The following is a 23,019-nucleotide window of genomic DNA, read 5'->3' as shown; positions in this document are numbered from 1 at the left end:
CTGTAACCAATAGAGAACAATGGCCGTACTGCACGTCCTGGCTCATCTACCAGCAGGAGGACAACGAGGAGGTGGCAGACAGCACCACTCTCAACGTGTTATACGACAGGTGGGTTATACCATGTACAATGCGCAGCACTACTACAACTTCTACTGTCAGCCATTCTGTACAGACAAGGAGAAGTACTGTGGACCAAAAAGTACAGTGCAAAGTGTCCAGAAAAACATCAAAAGATAAAAAATGTGGTAAAGAAATGTAGTAATATAGGGTCAGAACACATTTTTGCCTCTGTGTACAAAAGTTTTGCTTTTACTGTGTCTGTGTGTTTTCTTGTGTGTCTATGAATGTATGATTTTTTTAATACATTAGAGTGACAGGAAAATGGTGTCACCACAGAAATGACATCAACTTGTATAAAGAAAAAGAAAGACAAACAATACATGCAATAAGTCAAGATAGATTAAGGCATTGGGATGAAATGAAAATGCCAATAGCTTGTACGATGTAATTTACATTGTGTGGATAAAAGATGTGCATTTATCTTTCCTCAGAATCTCCAGTAAGATCCCCACGTCCCGGGAGGTGGAGCCCCTCCTGGAGATTGACGGAGACGCGAGGAACTTCGAGCTGTTCCTGATGAACCACTCGCCCGTCCTGACGGTCTCCGACTTGAGAACATTCCTCCCCTCCACCATCAACCTGGACCCCAACATCAAGACTATCATAGCAGGTGAGATGTCGGATCGGCAGGTCTTGAACTTGGCAGGTCTTGAACTTGAAAGTTCATATGTGTTGGTAGAAATCATTTTGAAGCAAAGTTGAAATGTAATTTCCAACGAAAACAAAAATCAACCTCCCATTGTCCAACTCCTGGCTTTGTCAAGGATTGAGTAATCCATTACTTCTGTTAAGTCAGTCATTTCTTGACAAAGGCAAGAGTAAGCTGTTGGACATTCGGGTGAGTCCAATTTTTGTGCTTGGAAGAAAACTTCATGTAACATGTTGGAGTCTGTTGGGAAACATAGAATGCTCAGTAAATTAGGATATCGTTTTAGGAATTAGGATTCTTAGATTAGGATATTGTTGCATAGACTATGCAAAGCAGTTATCATAATGATGTTTTCAAATTCTAATGCAGTAAAACTCTTTTCATCGCAGATTTTATTACAAGATTGTACTTCTTGTCTCCCTGACATGCCCTTGACCTATCAGAAGGATATCATCTGACACAAAAAGACACAAAGGTCCAAAAGATTTGTTTTCCTTCCCCTTAAACCGATGGAAAGGTCTCAAACCACTGTAACATCCAACAGGAATGTCATGATCATCATTTCTTAACCCCCAGCCACCTTAGCTGGAGTGATGCCCTCAGAGCTCAGCAGTGCCCTGTGCCATGTGTACCATGAGTACCATTGATATCTTTGCCATTGCCGGTTTGAAAATGCGCCTCAAAAGAGGAATCAGATTAGGATGTTGTTGCACAGACTATGCATGGCAGTATGTTTCCTAATTCTAATGTGGTAACCTCTTTTCATCTCAGATGTCACCACACACAGAATTGTATCTTGTCTCCCTGATATGCGGGTTTATATCTTGGTCAAAGTGCTGTAAAATTGAACAGGAATGACAGAATTAATCATCATTTCTTAACCCCTATAGCCACCTTAGCTGGAGTGATGCCCGCAGCAGTGCCCTGTGCCATGTGTACTATGAGTAGTGCACTATGCTGGTGCCAAACAGGACAGAGTGGTCCAGGTACATCAGCTAACAACTTGGAAAGATCCAACCTGACTTTTTACCTTACGTCATTAGCAGCTGTCTCTCTTAAGTACATGTAGATTCTACTGTTTAAGCCCCTGTCACACAGCAGGAAAGTCAAAAGGCCATCGGCCAAGTCTGCAATCTTTAGGCCACACCAATTTAATTTCTTGGTTAACAGAATTTAAAAAGAAAAGGCTAGATAGGAAAATCAACATAAAAACAGAATCTCAGAGGAAAGTTTGTACTTTGGTGCACAGTATCAGGGAGTGAACATGGTCAGGTGCAAGTTTTCACCCCAGCCTTCTGTTTTAATGATGTCCTCGTGCTAAAATTGAAAATACAAAATTCTGTTGACCAAGAAATTACATTGGTGTGGCCTTGATTGAAAATGTTATCTTCAGTTACGGTAGTAGCGCACACAGTGTTCTCCCAATCTTTGTCCAATTTTTAGAGATTGGCTGATGTTTATAGGCCCGAAACCCCATCCAATGGGATGGGGTAGATTTCCAGTTGAAAATTATGCTTGAGTCTCTGGCAATTTTCAAATTCAGGAAATCAACAAATACCATCAAGGACCGAGCCGCATCCAAATTGCGATGGTGTAGATTTCCAAGTGAAAAATGTCTCTGACAATTTTTGAATTTGAGCAATCAACAAATACGATCAAAGCTAGTTGACTGTGTGACAGGGGCTTTAGTAGACTCTGCCTTTGTAGGGGTGCCAGATCTGTGGTGAAGGCCTTATTGTTTTGACAAAATTAATGTAACTTTGTAAGGTGCAGGGATGCCTCTTCTTTTATGTACTAACATGGTGATAGCACAGCAGTGGTGATAGCAGATGTTGTTGTACACATGTAGGTGTAGGAATACAGTGTCTTATTCTGAGGGACTGCCTTGTGCTGTACAAAACACAGGAAAAGTCATAATTTTATTTTCAGCACAGATGTAAAGTAGATAATCTTCTCTTCTCTTAATACTTACCCCTTCTTTTGGTGATGGTGTTTCTTGAATCCTTACTGTGTTAACTTCACAGTGGTGGTGGAGGTGATCTTGTCTGCTGAAAGGGTGAAGTCATCTAGAGCTGGAATTTAGTTTGCATTTAATATATCATGATACATTCTTTAGATAAAGATTTTGACGTTGATTTAGATAAAGAATTGGACTTTATCTTACTGATTTTCAGGAGAGCTTCGTAGGTTCAGGCATGGCCAGTCTCCTGTTCGACTGCAGTCTCCTGTGCATCATGGAGCAAATTCACCAGGTAACGCTTATTGTACTGCTCAATTCCTTTGTTCCTCTGCCTTTCAAACTAGGTTCATCTGTTGAGAAACCTGTCCTGATTTCCTGGTTCTGCTGGGTACTCACCTTGTACAAACTCCAGATATCTACTGAAATTCTTGCCCTCTTTTCTCACAGCGTTGCTCGAACTGCAGTTCTTCCTCCACCTTCCAACCTCGGTTCATCTGTTGAGATACATGTACATGTACCTCTTTAGATTTTGTGCTGTTGAATCTGCTGTCCATCGTTTAGAACCTTAAATTGATACCAACTATGACTGTGTTTTTCTGATGGTCTAAGCCTTTATTGTCTTCAATCTTTAACTTTCAATCTTTCCAAAACATCAATCTTCTTCCAGATTTCCCTTTCCTCAAGTTCTCCTATATTCAGCAGGGGTTTTCTTAAGACTGCTGCCTCCTTCAAATTGAACACTTTCTCTGCAGAAGAAGTAGCAATCTGACTTAAGATCCCTGCACTTAATTTGATGTGATTTTTAATTTCTTTATTCTACATATGTGCAGAAATAGAAATATGCGATTGTTGTCTTTCAATGATTAGCTGAGCCTCTCTTTGGTGATATTATGGTGTTCATTCATGAACTGTCTCGTATCTTGCTCAAGCTAATGACTTCAAGGTATCCGACATGTATATATAACGGTGCCCCCAGAATATGCACAGTGTATGCTATCATGTGTGTGGTCCTTCAGTGATCAGCTATATGTTCAGCTTTTTTTTTTAGATCTTACAATCGTTTGCTTTAGAGACTTAAATGTTTTGCCTGTATTACATACAGACTTTTATAGTTATCTTACCTGTATATTTACCCTTAGTCTGAAATGGTGTCGCACCCTTTTCTTTAGAACGCTATGGCCCCTGCCCTTTGCACTACTCCCACACCTCTGCAGAAATGCACATGCACCGGCGCTACACCCCCTCCCCTATGGGTAGAACTCTCTCCCCTTACCCACGCCAGCCGCCCGCTTTTGGGTTACCCACAGGTATCGATTGCTGTGACAGTGTGCAGGGTGAAGTGTTCTTGAATGTGTTTAAGGAAAAAAACAGTTACTCAAGCAACTGGATAGGTCTGTAAGTGGTCACACGTTTCAGACAGCATCCACCGCCTTTCGTTAGTGACTGGACAATCTATCCAGTTGCTTGAGTAACTGTTATATAGTGTGTATTGCCACCAGTCCTGGATGTCTAACCTTCATCAATGTTTTCCTGTGTTTGTTTGCTCTTGTGGACTTGGGATTGGGTTGAACTTTTGTATGAATATAACACTCATTCTTCATCTTTTTCTCACAAAGAATGCTTCATCATTCTCACTCCACAATTATATCTTTCTCTCATTACTAATACTTCATCATTCTCTCACAAGAATTGCATTGATTTCTTTTCTCTTTGAATTACAAAGAGTGCTTGTGCGTGCCTTGTAGTTTGGACAAATTACTGTCATCGACTGTTTGTTTGAGGTATTCTGCAATAATTTTACAACAGTTATCAACTATCATACTTTACAATTTGGTGTGGTGTGTGTCTGTTTGTATGTGTGTCTATACTATATGTGTGTGTGTTGAGTGTTCATGTGTATGTGTGTGTGTGTTTGTGTGTGTGTGTGTGTGCGCGCATGCATATACGTGTAGTAACTTATCGCTCTTGATCTGTTGTCTCTATCCTTTACCTCTAGTCTCTTGTTTGTGGCTTCTTTCTTCCATAAACCTACAAACTTCTTTAGGTCTAACCTAACTACATGTAACTCATCTGTTTTCCGTTCTCCCACTTCTGACTTCCTTCCTCTACCATTCCCTCCGTCTGTGTTGCATACATGTACATGTAAGACACACATGTAGAAGTGTACTATGTGTGAGGCACAGCACTGTGTTGTAGTCTATACATGTATGTATTGTATGTCTAAATTTGTAGTAACTCGTAGATATGTTGTCTCTGTTCCCCGTTTCTGTCTTCCTTTCCCAACTGTTCCCTGTCTGTGTTGCATACATGTAAGACATACCTGTAGTGTATGTGTGAGGCACGTCGCCATACATGTGTGTAAGACACGCAGTGACTGACAGCCTCTGAGCTGAGCGTTGGTCTCGCCACGCAGATCTGTACGAGACGCAGCTGGAGGCCATGTTGGAGGGGCAGCGCAGCGGATCCTCGCACACGCTGGTGAGCGTCGGCAGTGCAGCTGCAGTTGGAGGGGCTCCTGTGCAAGGTGCGTAACAGTTGATGTGGAACTGTGAAAGATTAACGTTGAACTTCAGTCGTCTTTGGTTCAGCTACAGCATTTTATAATATATTGCAAGCCCTCCCAAGTAGTCATTAGTTGCCACTGCTTGATGTATCCTGATAGATGGAAATCTAACATTCCATCCAGTCTTGTTAGCTATAGTCCACTTCCAACAGTCCAACTACCCTGGGTAGACCGCAGCCTGCCATTCTGTCATACTGACTGTAATCCAAATATCTCTCAAGAGGCCCTAAACAAGCAGTAACTGTTCTTTCTTTTGCCCTATCCATGTGAAATACATTTCTTTATTGACATAATGTCTTCTATGTATCACCAAAATGATGAAATAAAATACAAATCTATTCCTAGCAGCCCCAATAGAGGTGGTGAACCCCATGGCAGGCAGCAGAACATCCCTGCACAGCAAGCCCACATCAAAGAAAGCAGTCCTATCTTTTGCCAAACCCCTGTGAAATACACGACATTGTAAATATATGTAACATGAAAATTATAAAATCTATTTCCCAGCAGCCCCAATAGAGATGGTGAACCCCATGGCAGGCAGCAGGACGTCCCTGCACAGCAAGCCCCCCTCCCTCCGTGGCTCCAGGGTGTCCCTCCTGAGCCAGCACGAAGCCAAACGGAGCCCGTCCCCCCTACCGCAGCAAAGCTCCGCCACAACGACCCCGCTAACCCGGCCGTCTGCGCTGGCTCTCCGGTCGTCCCTGCACAACTTGCAGGTCAAGGTAGGCTGCGATGTTGCGTTGGCTTTTACATTTTGTTATGCAATTGTCAATTATTCATAGTTTTTTTGTTAAAACTTCAAGTTGGTAATCCTCAGATCTTACTCCATGACGAAATGTAGCGGATGGTTACATGAAACGTCTGACCATTTCCAAAACCTATACAGTTGCTTGAGTAACACAAAGTGTAACATGTGTGCTGCTCAACCAACTTTAATAGATTTTGTGAACAGTCAGATGTTTCAGGTAACATCCACGACATTTCGTCATGGAGTAAGATCTGAGGATCACCAGGTTTTAACCCAAAACTATAAATTGATAATTGCTAATGAGGTGAAGACAAATTTCAAAAAGTCCAATAACATAAGACTAGGTCAAGATATGATGCTAATGAGTCCATTAACTCCCCGACCTGTTGTTTGAGTACAGGTGCTAAATTAAATGTTGTCCGTTTGCCGGGTTGTAGGGCAAGGATCTCTGAAGTGCCAGACAGTTCAACACATATCCCTCCTTTCCTGTTGAGGGTCGGATTATGCATTCTCTCAATAAACATCATGTTGTTGGTATTGTCATGAGTGAGTGAGTGAGTGAGTTGGTATTCTCAAGTAATGGTTGTTCTTTCTTTGGAAAAAAAGTGACTGACATATTAGCAAAAGACTGCAGTACTCCCTTCTTCTGCATGAGGGCGCTGCAGATATACATGTTATGCAGAGGTAAAGGCACTCTTTTGAAGTAGTCTAAAAGAGTGACGTACACTGTATATGCAAGCTTACATGACCTCTCTAGTTTTTAATTACTTTAAGAGTAGAAACACTTAAATAAAAGATAAACAATGACGACTTGTCTGAAAAATTTCCTCAGCCAGCTACAAACAGTTGCTTCTGTGAGTGACCTTGAACTAAACAATATTTTAAGATGTCCTTACAGAAGTATGCCTGCTATTCTATGAATGGCTACCTGGTGCTCGTGCCTCTATTCATGTTGCTTTGTTATGCAACAAACTTCACAACCAGGATCACACAAATAGTGTTTTATTTTGGAGTTTATTTATGGCCATTGATATTTCTTTTATATCAAATCCAGTACAGTTCAAGGAAATATCAACCAGTGTTTATTTCATAGGCATTTGTTTGTTTGTTTGTACTGGCTTTGTTAGTCCGAAACTTGGCATTTTGTACATGATACTTCAGTCAGAGGACAGGCCGCTACCTTTTACCTAGTTCGCTAATGGTGTATGGTATTACATATTAACACATAATACGAAACTTACTGCCAAATGTAGCATACCATCATGTGAGTAAGTATATGTCCTCGGATGGGTTTATGATGGAGGATCTATTACATGCACGACTGACTGCACCAGAAATACACACATGTACCTGCTGGGACTGGCATTCAGGACTTGCAGGCCATCTATATATTGAAAGGGCTATTTGTCAACTCCTGCTGCACTGTGAAAACACTGTCAAGCCATTTGTCTACCACATGTTGCTACTCTAGACAAATGTTGTGTGCATCTTGAATGTGTACATACATTGAAACATTATGCCCTTGGAAAGGTACATAGAATAAACAAACACAGTGACTGTACAATCATGTACATTGAAATAACAAAATTAAATGTGAAGCAGATTAATATGTTCTCTGCCTGTTTTGGGACTACACCCTGCTCGTTTTGTACTTTTCAGGAGGCCATTTTTTCCACTAGATTTCACCATCTTCTGACCTCACTTTCTTGTTTGTTTATTTATTTATTTTTTTTATTCATGAGAAGCTCCAATCAGCCTGCAGGCCACTTTTCATTGAGATCATGAAGGAAGAGGCAAGGGTCATAAAAATATAACAGAGATATGGATTACACTCAAGCGCTGTGTCTTTGTCAAAAATAGATGGCCTTGTTCTATCAAAGCAATGTCTTCAAAACAGTCGAATTACACAAAATGTACTGAATAATCAATCACAACATGTTTACCGCTGCCGGAATGAGTCTGAGTTCGGACGTGGACTTATCGATACAGGTTAGATCAGACTGAGTTATCAGGGAGGATAATCAATAGGAGAGCTGCCAGTGGAGTCTGCATGTCTGGGCAGGGTCCGGGGAGAACGGGTTAAAGCCGGTCCCCAGGCAACTTGATGGCATGTTCCCTACATGTCGAGATATTGCTGTACATGTACACCAGGGGGTTTCCGGTAATCTTCAATGGTGGAGGATTAAGCAATGCTAAAAGGTTGATAGCTTTTTTTGGTAATCTCCAAGTAGATGTGACGTCTTGAAACTTGTTTTGCACGTCTTTTGAGAGGTGCATTGTTGTTTCCCTATGTATACAAAATTTTTATACATTGCGAATAAATCAAGAAAACAGCAACACTTCTTAGAAAATCATGGTATCTCTTGAGATTTCCACAGTAAAATTTCCCCTTGGAATTGGCCTTCCGATGACAATATCAAGGACAAAACTTAATAAGATGTCCTTGCACAAGAAGTACGGTGTAGCATACATGTACTAATCTGATATTTGTTTGAGCCTCTTCCTAGTCTAAAGAGTCTGTATATCACTAACTCTTAATTTGTCAGAAGAGAGTTGTACAAACTTGATTGCTATAGACTATTCTGCTAAAAGATAGATCCTTTGACCTCTTGGCTCTTTCACAGCAAAGTTGTTTCCATTGATTTTTTTTATCAAATCGAATCAAAGTCAGACAATGTAATGAAAATGAAAAAGACCTTAAATGCCCATTTATTTAGATTTTCCTCTTATTTTCATAACGACACTAATACTCTAGTGACACATATACAATATCATCAAAATTATGTTAGCCTAAGGTTATATTCCTACAACACACTGGAGGAAAATTAGAGGATGATTTTATATCTTTTGCGTCATAGATGCCGGGAAGCATTTAACTGAATCTTCTTCATTGCCCGAGCTGTATCTGTATCTGTATCTATATAGCCGGTACAACCGCCATAAGGCGTAACACACCAGCTTCGCAGGCACGTGGCGCGGCAGCAGCTAGTTATATTACACCGAACGGTCTGTTACACCTAGTCTTCGCATATCTGACTGCAACCGTTCTTTAAAGCTACTTAGTGAAGATGCTCCTACAGTACTTGATGACAACGAGTTCCATTCTACTATTATAATGGTTCTCGGAAAATACGAATTTTTGAACACATCAATCCTTGGCTGATAACTCTGGTACTTATAAAAGCATGACTATTTCTAGTCCTCTTCTGAGCTGGCATTAGCTGTATTACATGTACATGATGCGTAGGTTGAGCTTGAACCTGTGCCCAGTTAATGTTAGCTTTGCCCAGATAGATGATGTTAACTGTGCCCAGTGGTGAGTCATCCTCCCACTACCTGACATTACCGCTCTGTGTGGGAGAGAGGCTCACGTTTGATGTGACTCAACAAGGTTAACTTTCTCTTCATTTGCAAGTCAGTCCATGAATCAATAAATTTAAGCATCTACTGTGACAAATAATCTACTGTACAGGGGTCTTTAGACTATAAAAATTCGGAGAACATGTCAAAATGCGCATTAGAGTTGAGTGTGTTAATTATACATGCCATCATTATACAGGTAACAAACTCAGTTCAAAAAGCAGTATGCGGAATTTTGATATTGGCCAGAAATTTTGTAGAAACATTTTGCAAGCACCCAACCCATCATTCCTATCCTACTACAAACCAAGCTTTGCAAAATGTAGTTTGCTTGTAATCAATTAACTTGTGAGTCAAAATACCACCAAGCCTTGGCACATTTTTTTCACCCTTACCAAAATAGCAAGTGCGTCTATGGCCCGATTTACACCACGTTTATATGCCTAAAGTCAGTCACTGATGAAAGACAGCGGATGCTGTCTGAAACGTCTGATCATGACTGTTTCAAATTTTTATCCAGTTTGGCATATGTTATTACCTGGATGTCTAACCTTCATCAACACACAGTGGCTTGGATTTGACTCAGAAAATGTGTGTGTAAATCGTCCTTAATTTTCTACCCTTAATCAAGGCAATTTTCTGCAAATTACAGGTTCCAGGTGTGTATTTTGAGCCCTGATTGAAGCAGGTTGATAAAATCCATACATTTATATCTCAATAAAGCCACATATACAAAGCAACAAATGGCAATAAACTCAGCAAAAACGAATCTCATCTTATCTCATTAGCTATTGATTTGCCAGGTAGGATAATTCCGGGCTATTGGTAACAACTCACTTTGTATTCACATTTTATTGGCATGTTTTCGCAAGGTGCCATTTTGCTGCCAAGTTTATTGACCATGCGTGCAAATTTCCCATTTATGCAAATTAGCCCATTGATTATCCCATGAGGCAGCCAGTTTTACTCCGTTGCCAAACCTGTTTGTTTCCACTTGATGAGTTTCTTTATGGGTGATACTTTTTTTCTAATCTAGATGTTTGGAAAATTTCACCCCAAAAAATACATTCTGTACAAGTGACCAACTATACATACATGTATGGACCACCTGGCCATTGATGTACAGTCAAACCTGTACAAGTGACCGCCTGTACATAAGGTCCGCCTGGCCATTGATGTACATGTACAGTCAAACCTGTACAAGTGACCAACTATTAAGGACCACCTGGACATTTATACAACAATCTTTATTGATATAAAGTCACTTTTTGGTGACCACCTGCCCACATAGACAAACTTTTATCGGTCCGCTAAGTGGTCTTCTTGTGCAGTTTGGACTGTATTTTGTATCAGTAAGAATTGATCTGTATCATCTACATAGACTGTACATTATCTTGGGTGTGTCATTTAGAGATGTCAGATCCGCACTTGATCAGTGGACCATGGGTGTTGAATATTTCAGGTGTTCTATGGATGGTCAGATTCCGTCAGTTTCGAGACTGTCTTGGGAATTTCAGATAGTTAATCAATGTCAGTACCTGGATGATATAAATGTTTTGCAAGATAGTGTGTCATCAAAAATTTATCTATGCAGCTGCACATAACTTACAGCTCAGTCAAAATGGAAAATAATGAAAAAGAAATGAAATTCAGGAAAATTTATGTTATACACATGAATACAAAATATATGATATATTTATGAAAGCAGTCCTGTCTGTTTCAGTTTTTATTGCAAAAGGAATATTTAGCAGAGCCATATAATTTCTTCAACTACCTGAAGAAAATAAATCATAAAGTTGTGATATTGCAATTTTCATGTAGAACTGAGTGGAGGGAAGTCTTTGTCCTTGCATATTAGTTAATATTCATTGAAGAGAAATTCCCAAATTAGCCTTCTGACACACCCTCACAAACGATCTTACTTTACTTAATATTCAAAAGCAGACGTGTTAGATTAGCCATTGCCTAATATGTAAAATATTACCACAAAGTGGAATACATAATTGCACAAAATTCTGGAAAAGTTGATAAGCACCTGTTTAAGTGGGGATCGTTATGCCATAAGTTGCTGGATTAGTTTTATTAGCAAAGTGGCTTCTGGTTTTTGCGTTTCTATTATGTACGCATGTCTTCGTTAATTTTGTTCTTGGAAAATACCCATCTGATAAAGATTATTAAAAAAAAAAACAATCTTACAGGTTTACTGCAGTTGTATCTTCTGAGAACACAGTGCATGAAAAGAGTCTAGTTGAACCCGGCCCATCCTTGGCTTCCCCTTACTCACGTGGAACCTGATAATAGTTTTGTTTTGAAACAGTCCACTCTACCGTGGTTCCTGCTAACCTCAGTGTTAATCACTTTCCTTGCTCTGCAAGCCACCTGACACATTCTCATCAACTCCCGCCTTATTTTTGGCTTCTCCGTCTCCCTCTACGACCGTTTAATGATTTTGTTTTGATGTGGTTGCACTCGAGCATGCAGGCTTCATGACTTGATTTTTGATTAAGGTTCATTTTGTTCGAGAGTTTTCTGGGGCATGCTTACTTAGCGACAAGTGCCTCTTCATGCATGTGAGCACCTTGATTTGTTTCTTAAGTAGATCCGCTCGTTTTCCAAGAAACTTCCAAGACATTGTTGAAATGCTAAGTTGAACTTCAAATTTGATACCAGCTAGCACATACTATGTCTAAACTAATATTTTGTTAAGCTACATGTACCCAAACCGTACCTAATCTGACACATGGCAATTATGGGGGCTGTTGCCTATGCTAATTTTATTACATCAAAACAAGTCATTAGAATGATAATTTGTGCATCTAAGGTATGACATCACTTTCAGCAGCTGTTGATCCATTGAAACAATAGTTGCTGTGCAAGATATTGCAGTTTTAGAAAGCTCTGTTCCTTAATTTGCTAATTTCTTTTCGAAGAACAGTTGAACCTTTATAAGTGACCAACTCTACATAAAGACCACCTGACCACTGTTACCACTTTTTGGTGGTCCCTTAGATAATTTTTCCCTTTGATATATACATTATACATACAGTATATATACCTGTCTATTTATGTAGAGTGACCACCTGTCCGCATAGACCAGATTTCATAAGTCCCCTAAGTCGTCTTATCGGGCAGTTTTGACTGTATTACAAAATTTTTAATGAAGAAACTCAACAGATATATTCAATACCTTTGAAGAGCACTTTTTTCAGTAAATGTTCAGGAGACCTTTTGAGGACAGTGAAAGTACAAAGGCAGTAAAAGAATGGATGAATAGGACGGGCTTGTTATCTTACTGAATATTAGATAAATTGTCTGGATTTGTAGGTTAAGTCCCTTTCAACCCATGATGGACACAACCGCGCTGTTGTGTGAATCCTGCCTTTCAAGCCAAACGTAGAAATGATAAAGGTGGTGAGATATTGTTCTCACGTTTTGATAGCAGCCGAAATGACCAGGCCGGAAATTGGAAGGTTTATTTGTAACATCAGTGATCAATATGGGCACGCTGTGTTGGGTGCAAAATGAACTAGCTTTCTTAGAAGGCTTTAAGGAGCTGCTAAGAAAGTTTTTGTGCCTATTATTAGCTCAAGTCAAACCCATATAAAGCTTACATTGTATTCTGTAGTTAAGTTCTTAGAATAGTCACTTGTTCCACTTGTCACCATTGTTAACTTGCACTGTCTGTATACTTTTTCTGTAGATTGTTTCATGTTGCAATTAGCCCCCGGGCAAGAGCTTGCAAATAAAACCTGGTAATTATTACTTGCCAAGAATGTTTTTAGGTTTGTTTGTTTGTTTGTTTGTTTGTTTGTTTGTTTGTTTGTTTGTTTGTGAATATCATAACTCGAGAAATTTTGGAGGGATCTTTATGACATTTTGCATGTTGGTAGGATTTTGCAAATTAAAGAAATGATTAGGTAATGGGCCCCTTTATAGTAGGTTTTCATGGTAATGATATCACATTTGAATAAGACGGTGGTAAAGGATTATCATCAAAGTTCATCTGTGGTGGTAGGTAACTTTTGGGAAAATGATTCCACTAGTACTGGGATGTTTTATCTGATTGGTTTTGCCAGAGACTCCTGTGGGCAGAATCACTAACTAAAGGCTCAATTTACACACAAGTTTTCTGAGTTGAATTGGAGTCTGCAAAGAGAAGGCCACTCAAGTAGCATTTTCTAGTAGGAAATATACTTGTTGCCCTGAATCGACTCCGAAAAACTTGTGTGTAAATTGGGCCTTTAGTCTACTGGCCTCTGCCCTTCTGAAATGTCCAGAGTAAAGAAATCAGAGCTGATCCATGGCTGCTGTCCAGAGTTTGATCTAATTCTTTGTGACAGGAAGGGCCTCAGACACGATGTAAGCAAGGGTCAAAGGTTGTTTCCTGCTGCCCCACTGGTGGCAGTGATAGGGGAAAAGTGGAAACCTGGGAGTTCCCTTTCCTCATGTACAATTATTTATCCTTAATATGTAGAACATGTACTAGTAACTGTACAGTACGTCTTAAGTTATTCTATGTGGACAACCTCAAGTCAACCTGACATGTCTTCTCCCAATGCAATGGATCCAAACCTCCACCTTCAAATCAATGAAATGCCAGATGCGTAGTACCTGAAATGTAAGAGCCAGTAAGACTATTTCGATATTCTGCTACATTGTACCATCTTTATCTAGAAAAAAATATGGAAAATGCACAAATATTTGGATTCAGTCTATCTACATGTACTAGGAAGCATCAGGAAGTCAAAGGGAAATTGTCAATGAAACACTCTTGGGCATAGTTATTAAATCAACTTGGATTTCTTGTATATATGTTGTGTGTCTTACAGTGTATGTGATTGTTATTTTGTAGTCACTCTGTCGCTTCTGTAATTCTACCTTTCAATGTACTTAGCCTACATGTGTAGGACCACATGAAGAATAGTTAAAGTGTCAAGCTAATTGTGGATCCAAATAAAGTCAAGCCAAAGGCCAACTTCGACCCACAAAGCGCCCAATGTACACAAACCACATGCCTCCGCACAGGAAGCAGCCTGGCTGTGAGGACTCCCCCTGTTGTGTCTTGTGGTCTGAACCTTCACCTGGGGTCATCTCTGCAGAATGTTCACCTTCTTGAACTTGGCAAGACGTTATTGGGAGTACATGGTTTGCAGATGTTATTTTCTTGGCAGGGCTGCTGAGGGTTTGAAGTAGAGAAAGTGAAAAAAACTGAAAGTGATCTTGAACCAGTGTATATTCAGTGAAGAGCTACTTTTCCACTAATCGTGACAGAAGACAGACACTTTGTGCAGTATATACAGCTTCATTGCACTGGTGAAATTCCCCTACATGTATAATGGTACATGTTTAGTACTTTTTGATCACACAAGTATAGAACAGTGGACCATGGCTTAACGGCTTGTCTCATAGATTTCAGCTAGTCAGCCTTGTAGCAATTGTCAACCAAGTTCAATCAAAGTGAGATATATAAAGTATGTAGTACTACTGTACAATTTTTTTGTACATTGTGCTTTTTGTTTAGGCTTGTGGATAGTTACCACTGTTACATTTTGTCCTAGCTTGAGCAACGCTGGTGTGCATATCATGTTCAGTAGAAAGGAAACATGTGCCAGTATGGTGATGAGGATGACTTCATACCTTTTCCTTAACTTTGCAACTTGGAAAAAGCACTGTCTTCCATTCCAACATTTCATGAACATTACCATATCATTAGAGGTATATGCGTGGTCGCCATGGCAACAGATGTGCCCCGCCCAGTCATCTGACCCCATTACTCCAGAGCTCTGCCATGTGTGACAGGTACAAGTGATGAATGAAGATGGAAGAGGGGCTTTACATGTATATTACACATTTTGATTGAATAGGACAGGGCTGTGGTTATTGCCACTGCTTCTGGAGCCGGAGGTCGGGAGTTCGAATCCTGCTTGTTGTCACTCACCTGGCTGGTATGATATTGGAAAAGACTGCAGCCCTAGTAAGAATGGGAAATTAGGTTGTGGTCAACCTATCTGCTGTATGATTTTTGTCAGGAACATTGAGAATGTGTATACTGGACAAATTCTAGCTTTCTTTCATGACCAGACTGAGTGGAAAATTAGCTTTCCGATCCCTTTAACCTTCTCCCTGCTGCCTAACTCGTTAACCAATAGAGTTGGGATGCCAAACGGCTACTTCAGTGTGCTAAAGATTAAGTACAATGTACAAAATACCAATCATCAGATGGTGAAGATGTTTGAAGATTTGGGCATGTTTTAAAAGCTTGACCCTCTACCCCTAGTTTACACTGCCACGATCGTTTATGTGTACAGTAACACAAGAAATTCCTTAAGGTGCTGAGGAAATAAAGACATACTTCTGTGTGTGTCTTCTGCTAAAAGTGGAGAGAAAATGAACAGTGCAGTTTAACTGTACCTGAAGTTGTTTATTTTTTACAAGTTTGCCAAGTGGAAGGCCAAGAGACCATTTCTGGGCACTGACTGGTGGGAGATATCGCAGACTATGCTAGAAGATTGCAGTGAAAGGCTTGTGGGGTATATTTGGAAGAAAATAGTTATCAGGGAGAGAGTTCCATAAGTTTGTAGAATACCTCTTTGACATTGAATTTCAAAAATCACTGATTGTCTTGCTTTGCCTGATATGCTTATAATGAAACTGTGCCGAAGACCCGTCAATCTTTACAATCAGTTTTCTACAATGGGTTTTTCGTGTAACTGTAGTTTGTCTGTCAGCGTGTTTTAGCCTTTGTTAATCAAGTGGAAATACCATGTCAAACTTTATCCTCCAAGTCCACGATAATGTGTTCCATATGGCCACTACCAGTTTCACACTGTTCAGAAGTGTATAACAAGATTTGAAATTGTTAAAAAGGTTTGCATATTAGGTATGTTCAGAAATTACAGTATACAGAGTATTACAGACAGGCACATTATCAGACTTCCTTGAATGTGACGCTGCATTTCCTGCATGAGATAAACACAGAGTGGTCTGTTTGTTTCTCATGTATCTTTCATTATTTACTCAAGGGTCTGAAGTAATGGAGCGTATAATCCGGGCCTGGCATGGGGTAAATAAACATGACACTAATGCAGGAGCTGAAGAGCCATGAATGTGGATGGACTGTTTGTTCATTGGCTTCTGGTCATAGCCTTCAATGATGGAGATTTTGTTTCGTGAATCCTTGCTTTCTTTCAGTACATTATACAGTTTTGGAGGGAAGTTGGGCTTGCAACTACAATGACAAAAATTCATGTATGTCAAGTCAGGGTCAAGTAAGGACATTGACTGAGGGAATTGGTTTAAAAGAGAATAATGTATGTTCCTGGAAATAAATAGTATTTCTGGGAAAATACATAGAACTGAAACTAAAGTAAAAAAAAGAGACATCATTCATGGTCTTAAAGTACTAACATTCACAATGAAAAATTCTCAAAGCAAATAAAGAAAGACATAAGTCAAGGATAAAGATGACAGACATTATGTGACGGCGAACTTTCAATTTGATAGTCCTCGTTTTTGACAGCAATTCTGAAATACGACAACTTTTATGTGGAGTAAATAGAGGGGAACATTGCACGTTTCCCCAAGGAAATATCACACCTCATAGTCTTGTGGATAATCCATAGCTTCTTGCCTTGGCTAGTAAATTAGAGATGTTTCATCCGTATAATCTCTCTACCAATGTAGTAGTCTTAATGGGAAGGATCTACACAATAAATTATAAGGACGGGTATTATACCATGGTATAATACAGGTATTATACTATGAAAAATCATCATGATAAGATTGTTTGATACCTACAGTACCTGTACCTTTTGGTATCTGTATCATTGATAAATTTAAAGTACTGGGTAGCAGCTTGCTTCCAGATGTTACATTTCCCTTTGCAGAATGGGAAAGCCCGATGCAACCTGTTAAATCTTGGATTACTCCAATGCAAATGAGGTAGATTTGTCTGAAACGACTACCGAGTTCTGTACTGTCCAGGAATTTCTTAGTCAGATTTTCTTTTGTACAGATAGTGTTCTAGGATATTTGCTTCAGAATTTCAGCAGTGTTGTATGGAGAGAATGTAAGCTGCAGCACCCCCTTGTTTATGTTGGCACGGTCTAGCATGGTTCATTGGCCCAGGAATATTGGTGTGTGCACTGGAATTGCCATGATCTCATCCTCAGGCTAGGGTGGGTCCCATGTGACACGCTGGGTAATGAGGAAGTCTGATGTATTCATCCTGTCCACAGGGGAGAGCCGGTAACCGTTCAGGGGAGGGTCGCTTAGCTGTAGAATCTTATGTATCGGTTCTCATAGATTTATTTGTGGAGGAAACTGAAATTTGATGCTATTAGACTTGATATACTTAAAGAGGCTGAATTAAGATGGGAGATACATTCCCCTCAAGGTCAGACACACCCACCCCGGGGGGTCTGAAATGTACCATCCCCAACCACCCTACTGCATTGCCAATATCTTCTATTTTGATGCTGACCCAGTGCCAGGTTGTTTGATTTGACACTGCCCGGCCCCTATATGGGGACTGATCTGCATAATTTCTCATGCAGCCGATCTGGGCGGGAGCCAAGATGCATTGCAGAGCGCTGATACTGTGTCGTCATCAGTGTTTCCCCCCTTGCTGAACACTCCCGTCCTGCCTACACTCCCCTCCCGGCACATTGCTATTCATGTAGAATGTTCAGGTCCCCTCGGATTTGCATGGCTCGACTGTCCTGCGCGTGGACCTACCATTGAGTGTTCATTCACCCGGAGCTTCAAACCTTCGCCCCTGTAGTCTTCCGAAGCCACGGTGTCGGTGGTTCGATATATATATTATATTTATATACCTATAAAGGTCTTCCAGTTGGAATAACAACAACGTCACAAACCATGAATACGATGGAGCGACAGCGGAACAGATAGTCTTCCCAATGACGGTGGACGTTTGCGAGACGCAGTGCCCCCCGTGTGTCGACGCCTCTCGGAACACGCAGATCGTTTCACCGATGAATTCGCTGAGCTACCACCCTCCTATCCTGGGAAACATGCAGTACCACAGCAAGATCCTTGCGAAGTACATGAAGAAATACCCAGCGGGGAGTCGGATTCCAAAACTCCACAACAGTGCCAGTGCTTCCTCTTCCTCCTCTAGCTCTGAACACGGCAACGGTTCTACTTTGCGACAACCGCCCAGTTTCTACAAGGGTTATTTTGCCACGAATAGAGAGCTAAAGGATGTGAACAACAGAATAACCGACTTGGAGAGAGTACTCTCCAACCGGCTGGAGAATATCACCAAGAGGTGGACTGATTGTCTGAGGATCCTCCGAGATGACATCTTCCTCCACATCTCTTTACTACATGACAGGATAGACAGCTTGGAAGCTAAGGCATGCTCAACTTTTCTTCTCTTCTTTGTACTGACACCGTGTCGTTTCATGCATACTGTTGCTCTCTCCACAGGCATACGTAATATGTTGTCATCCTACTGATCATGAAGGGGAGGGGTGCGCCATGTGGTTCTCTTCTTCCATCTACGAAATAATTTCAATCCATGCATGTAAAATCAATTTCAACAATTGCAAGGGCATAACCAGAGGGTCTACTTTCAAAACGCGTCTACCGGCATGTTGTGGTATCGTACACAAACCTGGTCGGAGGCCAGGGGTTGAATTTGTACCGATATTGATTTCTACGTTGGAGAAATTCACGCATGTATGAAATATGCACAGGAATTCCCAACCTGAATAATTATGTAGTCTTTCAAATGTTATTATCAGCATCCATAGATTTTACATTTTCTTCTTTTACAATGTAATATTATTAGAAATATTATCAAATAAGAAAATCATTTATTAAGGTGGATTGCAAGAAGAGGCCAGTCTGGGTGAATCATAACATAAATGATTTATGGCTCCAAACTACACAGTAGCCTTCCCCTGACAAGTTTTATCCAAACAAGTGAAATTTGAGAAGCATTCCAGTTGTTCAGGGGACTAGGATACATGTAGCATGTAACAACCAATTACTTCAAGATATGTCAACCATTTGGTTCAAAAACATTATTTTGCTTTGAACAATCATGTTTTATCCAAACAAGTAGAATTTGAGAAGCATACCAGTTGTTCAGGGGAGTGGTATACACAAGTAACAACCAATTATTCCAAACTATGTCAACCATTTGGTACAAAAACATTATTTTGCTTTGAATGATAGTCACTTTCAGCATATTGTTTTTTTATTCATACTGAACATAATGGTGGTGTGTTAAAGCGTCTTTGTTCCTTTATTGGGTGCAAGTATGGTGAGTTACTGCTGTCAATGTCAGAGGTTGGCTAAAGAGGGAGATGACATGGGGCGAGTTACTCTCCAAGCAGAGGTTGGGTCTCCGCTTGTTTTTTTATGTCTTTTTAGGCATTTCTGTTGGGCTTTTGTGGTGATGGTGGCCGAAAGAAATCGTGACAAAATAGAAAGCCTGACAAAAATGCCTAGAAATACGTCAAAAGCAAGCCGAAATCCCACCTCTGCTTGGAGACTAGGAGGGAGTGTGTAGTGTGGGCTGAAAATGATCCCACAGTAACACTGGCTCTGATCCCGCATGTTTGTAAAGTGGTGGGGGCTCATTCCAGAGGGGTTAGCCGGTGTCACTCTATGTCTAACCATCCTCTGCCGGTCCTATCTTTGGCTGTGGTGTTGAATCTAGGGCTGTTTCATTTCAAGCTTTGAATATTTTTCCATCCCATTCATTGTTTGGAAGCCTTTGTTGTTAATTTTTGCTGTTCAAATATCATTCTAAGCTTATGAAATACATCTCCATCTGTGTCATGTCATGAAGGTTTCTGGAAGGGATGCAATTTGGCCAAAAATTTACGTCCAAGAGACGGGTCCTGGACACAGGCCTGGTTGACTCTGATGTGGTTTGTTGCTTTTTCTCTCCTCACCGTCATGAAAAACCCATAAAATAGCCTGCCAGATGCAAGGGAGGTGCCCCACATCTGTTAGCTGGAGATGTACGGCATAGAGGTCAGAGAGGAAACCATTTATTTATGCTGATTAACTTTTCGTCCAGACTTCCAATCCAGCCCCCACACCAAAAGAAAATTATAGCCTTTTATATCAATTACGAATGATTCAAGCAAACTGGGTGTAGTAGTTGTGATTAATGAGCTATGTAAGCGTGCCACACAGCACACAGTCGACGGCGTCAAAATGTGCACAGGAACACGCTTTGACGGCCGTCCCAGGGTGCCATATGGGGCACCCAGAACGGCTGTTTTCTACGGTCTCCACATTGATATAAGACGCAAACAGTTGACAATACTCGGTCAGAAAATAGCTGAACAATTATATTTTACGATATTTTGATTTCTATGAAGGACAGAGTGGGGGAAAATACGGAATTTGCGAAGTTCGTAGGGAGCGCCTGTGAGAACGTGCGAGCACCGATCTCGGGAGATAGTTCAACTAAAACCCGTTCTGAAATGAAATAAAAACACCCAAACTATCAACTGTTCCGCTTTTTATTATCTTCAGATGTAATACTTATGATCCATTTGGCTGGAGCTGCCAGTAAACCTGCGTAAAACCTACAGGAAACGCCGATCTCGATGCACGGAAAGTCCGCCATGACACATGTGCGATCAGCCGCTTAGACGGAAAGTAGCCACTTATTGCGACACAAACATCACGCCGATTCGGCGTGATTTGTATGAATACGTATGCCGTGATCGGTCTCTCTTTTTTGCGTGAGGCCGTTACCACGGAGATTTTTGGACACAAGCTTGAAGGCAAATGTTTATACGCTCAGCAGGATGTCTCTAAATTGTGTGTTTTCGCGCAATAAAATATCAAAAGGCATCATGCCGAACTTTCCACAGGCCGTTGCCACCTGTCAGTCAGCACGTCAGGACGTGCTGAGCTGCACGCTGTGACGGAAGTTTTGTCTCTCCTTTTTTCGGGCGCGAGTCCGTTTCTACGGCGATTTTCGGGCACAAACTCAAAGGGAAATGCTCAATGATATATCTATGAAGTCACTGCGAAATATCTATTCATTGAAATTCGCACAATAAAATATTAAAAGGCATTAACGCCGAACTTTCCACATACCGTCGTCACCTGCCAGTCAGCACGTCAAGACGTGCTGAGCTGCACGCTGTGACGGAAGTTTTGTGGATTGATAGTGAGCCAGAATCGGTGAACTGGTCAAGTGCAGCATGGACTTTGCTGTTACAATTGCGTGACTTTAAAGTAATTGTTGAAAATTGTCGACGTAGCCACAGCACAATTCGATAAAATACAGGTAAGTAATTGTACAGCATATCGCACGCCTGTTCTCGATCGCCCCCCTGTGCTGTGCTGTGCGCTGTGACCCAAGAAGATTCTTTCAGGTATTTTGCTTCTATTTCTAGTTTAAAAAGATATTCCTTGTTATTTCCCTTTCAACTTTCATTAGCGATTATGAAATGGTTGAAACTTTCTTTTCTTTTTGCGAGCAATTGTTTCTTTCAAGTAGTATAAGGAAAGTTTCAAGTTTTTAACGTCTTCGTCATTTGTTATATTCCGCCATTCCGCCGTTATCATGTACTGGTCCACACACTTTGACGGTTACACTGGAAACTCACCGTTGCACGTTTCATAGATAATGTTTTTGAATGGTAAGTCGTCATCTGATAAGCGATGATACAACTTTGCTTTCTTGTTGCGAGTTATTTTGTTGCTATAAGGAACTTGTCAAGTTTTAGAAAGTTTTTTGTCGTTTGTCATACATATTCTGCCGTTATCGTGTGCTGAACCACACGCTTTGACGGGAAACTCACCGCAAGACGCTACAATGATATTTTTGAATGGTAAGTTTAGTCCTTTGATAAGCGATTGTAGAATGCGATAAAACTTTGCTTTCTTGTTGCGACTTATTTTGTTGCTTAAGGAACCTGTCGTTTGTCGTATTCTCCCGTCATCATGTGCTGATCCACACGCTTTGACGGGTTATGCGGAAACTCACCGCAGGACGTTACAATATTGATATTTTTAATGGTAAATCGTCTTTTGTTAAGTGATTATAAACTAACAGAAAGTTTGTTTTCTTGTTGCAAGTTATTTGTTGCCATTTGGAAATTGTGAAGTTTTTTTAAATAGTATAAGTCGTTTGTCATATTCTGCCGTCATCATGTGCTGATCCGCACGCTATGACGGTTATACGGAACCTCACCACGGCACGTTGCAATGATGGTATTTTTGAATGGTAAGTTTCGTCCGGCTTGGATTAATGGTTGTAAAATGATAGAAACTTTGTTTTCCTGTTGCGAGTTGTTTTGTTGCTATGATTGCTAAGGAAATTTTCAAGTTTTTTTTCGAGTATTTGTCGTCTGTGATATTCTGCCGTCATCATGTGCTCATCCACACGTTATGACGGGTTGCATGGAAACTCACCACATGCAGCACTTCGCAATACACACTAGGCTCAACACGCACACATGCAATGTTTAAAATGATTTATCACCGAACATGGGACCGCAACCTACGGGCTCTGATAACGCTTAGGACCGACATTTAGTTGTGTATGGCAGCCCAGACATAGGAACCTCGAAACAAATGAAACGGAAGGTTTGGCCGCAAGTGTCTTTCGTCTACC

The 23,019-nt window shown here is 40.6% G+C and overlaps 1 protein-coding gene across 1 annotated transcript in view; it reads left to right on the top strand.

The window, feature by feature from the left end:
- Positions 1-6,493, top strand: part of LOC136437195 (kinase D-interacting substrate of 220 kDa B-like) — a 46,494-nt gene extending 40,001 nt beyond the window's left edge. The window contains exons 24-29 of the mRNA XM_066431677.1: positions 553-731; positions 1,661-1,756; positions 2,945-3,022; positions 5,144-5,254; positions 5,798-6,015; positions 6,479-6,493. Of these exons, the coding sequence (XP_066287774.1) occupies positions 553-731; positions 1,661-1,756; positions 2,945-3,022; positions 5,144-5,254; positions 5,798-6,015; positions 6,479-6,493 (697 nt within the window). The remainder of the gene's footprint in view (positions 1-552; positions 732-1,660; positions 1,757-2,944; positions 3,023-5,143; positions 5,255-5,797; positions 6,016-6,478) is intronic.
- The last annotated feature ends 16,526 nt before the right edge of the window (positions 6,494-23,019 follow it).

Source organism: Branchiostoma lanceolatum, chromosome 6, assembly GCF_035083965.1.
Source record: "Branchiostoma lanceolatum isolate klBraLanc5 chromosome 6, klBraLanc5.hap2, whole genome shotgun sequence".
Classification (NCBI taxonomy): Eukaryota; Metazoa; Chordata; class Leptocardii; order Amphioxiformes; family Branchiostomatidae; genus Branchiostoma; species Branchiostoma lanceolatum.
This window is presented reverse-complemented; position numbering and strand designations above follow the sequence as displayed.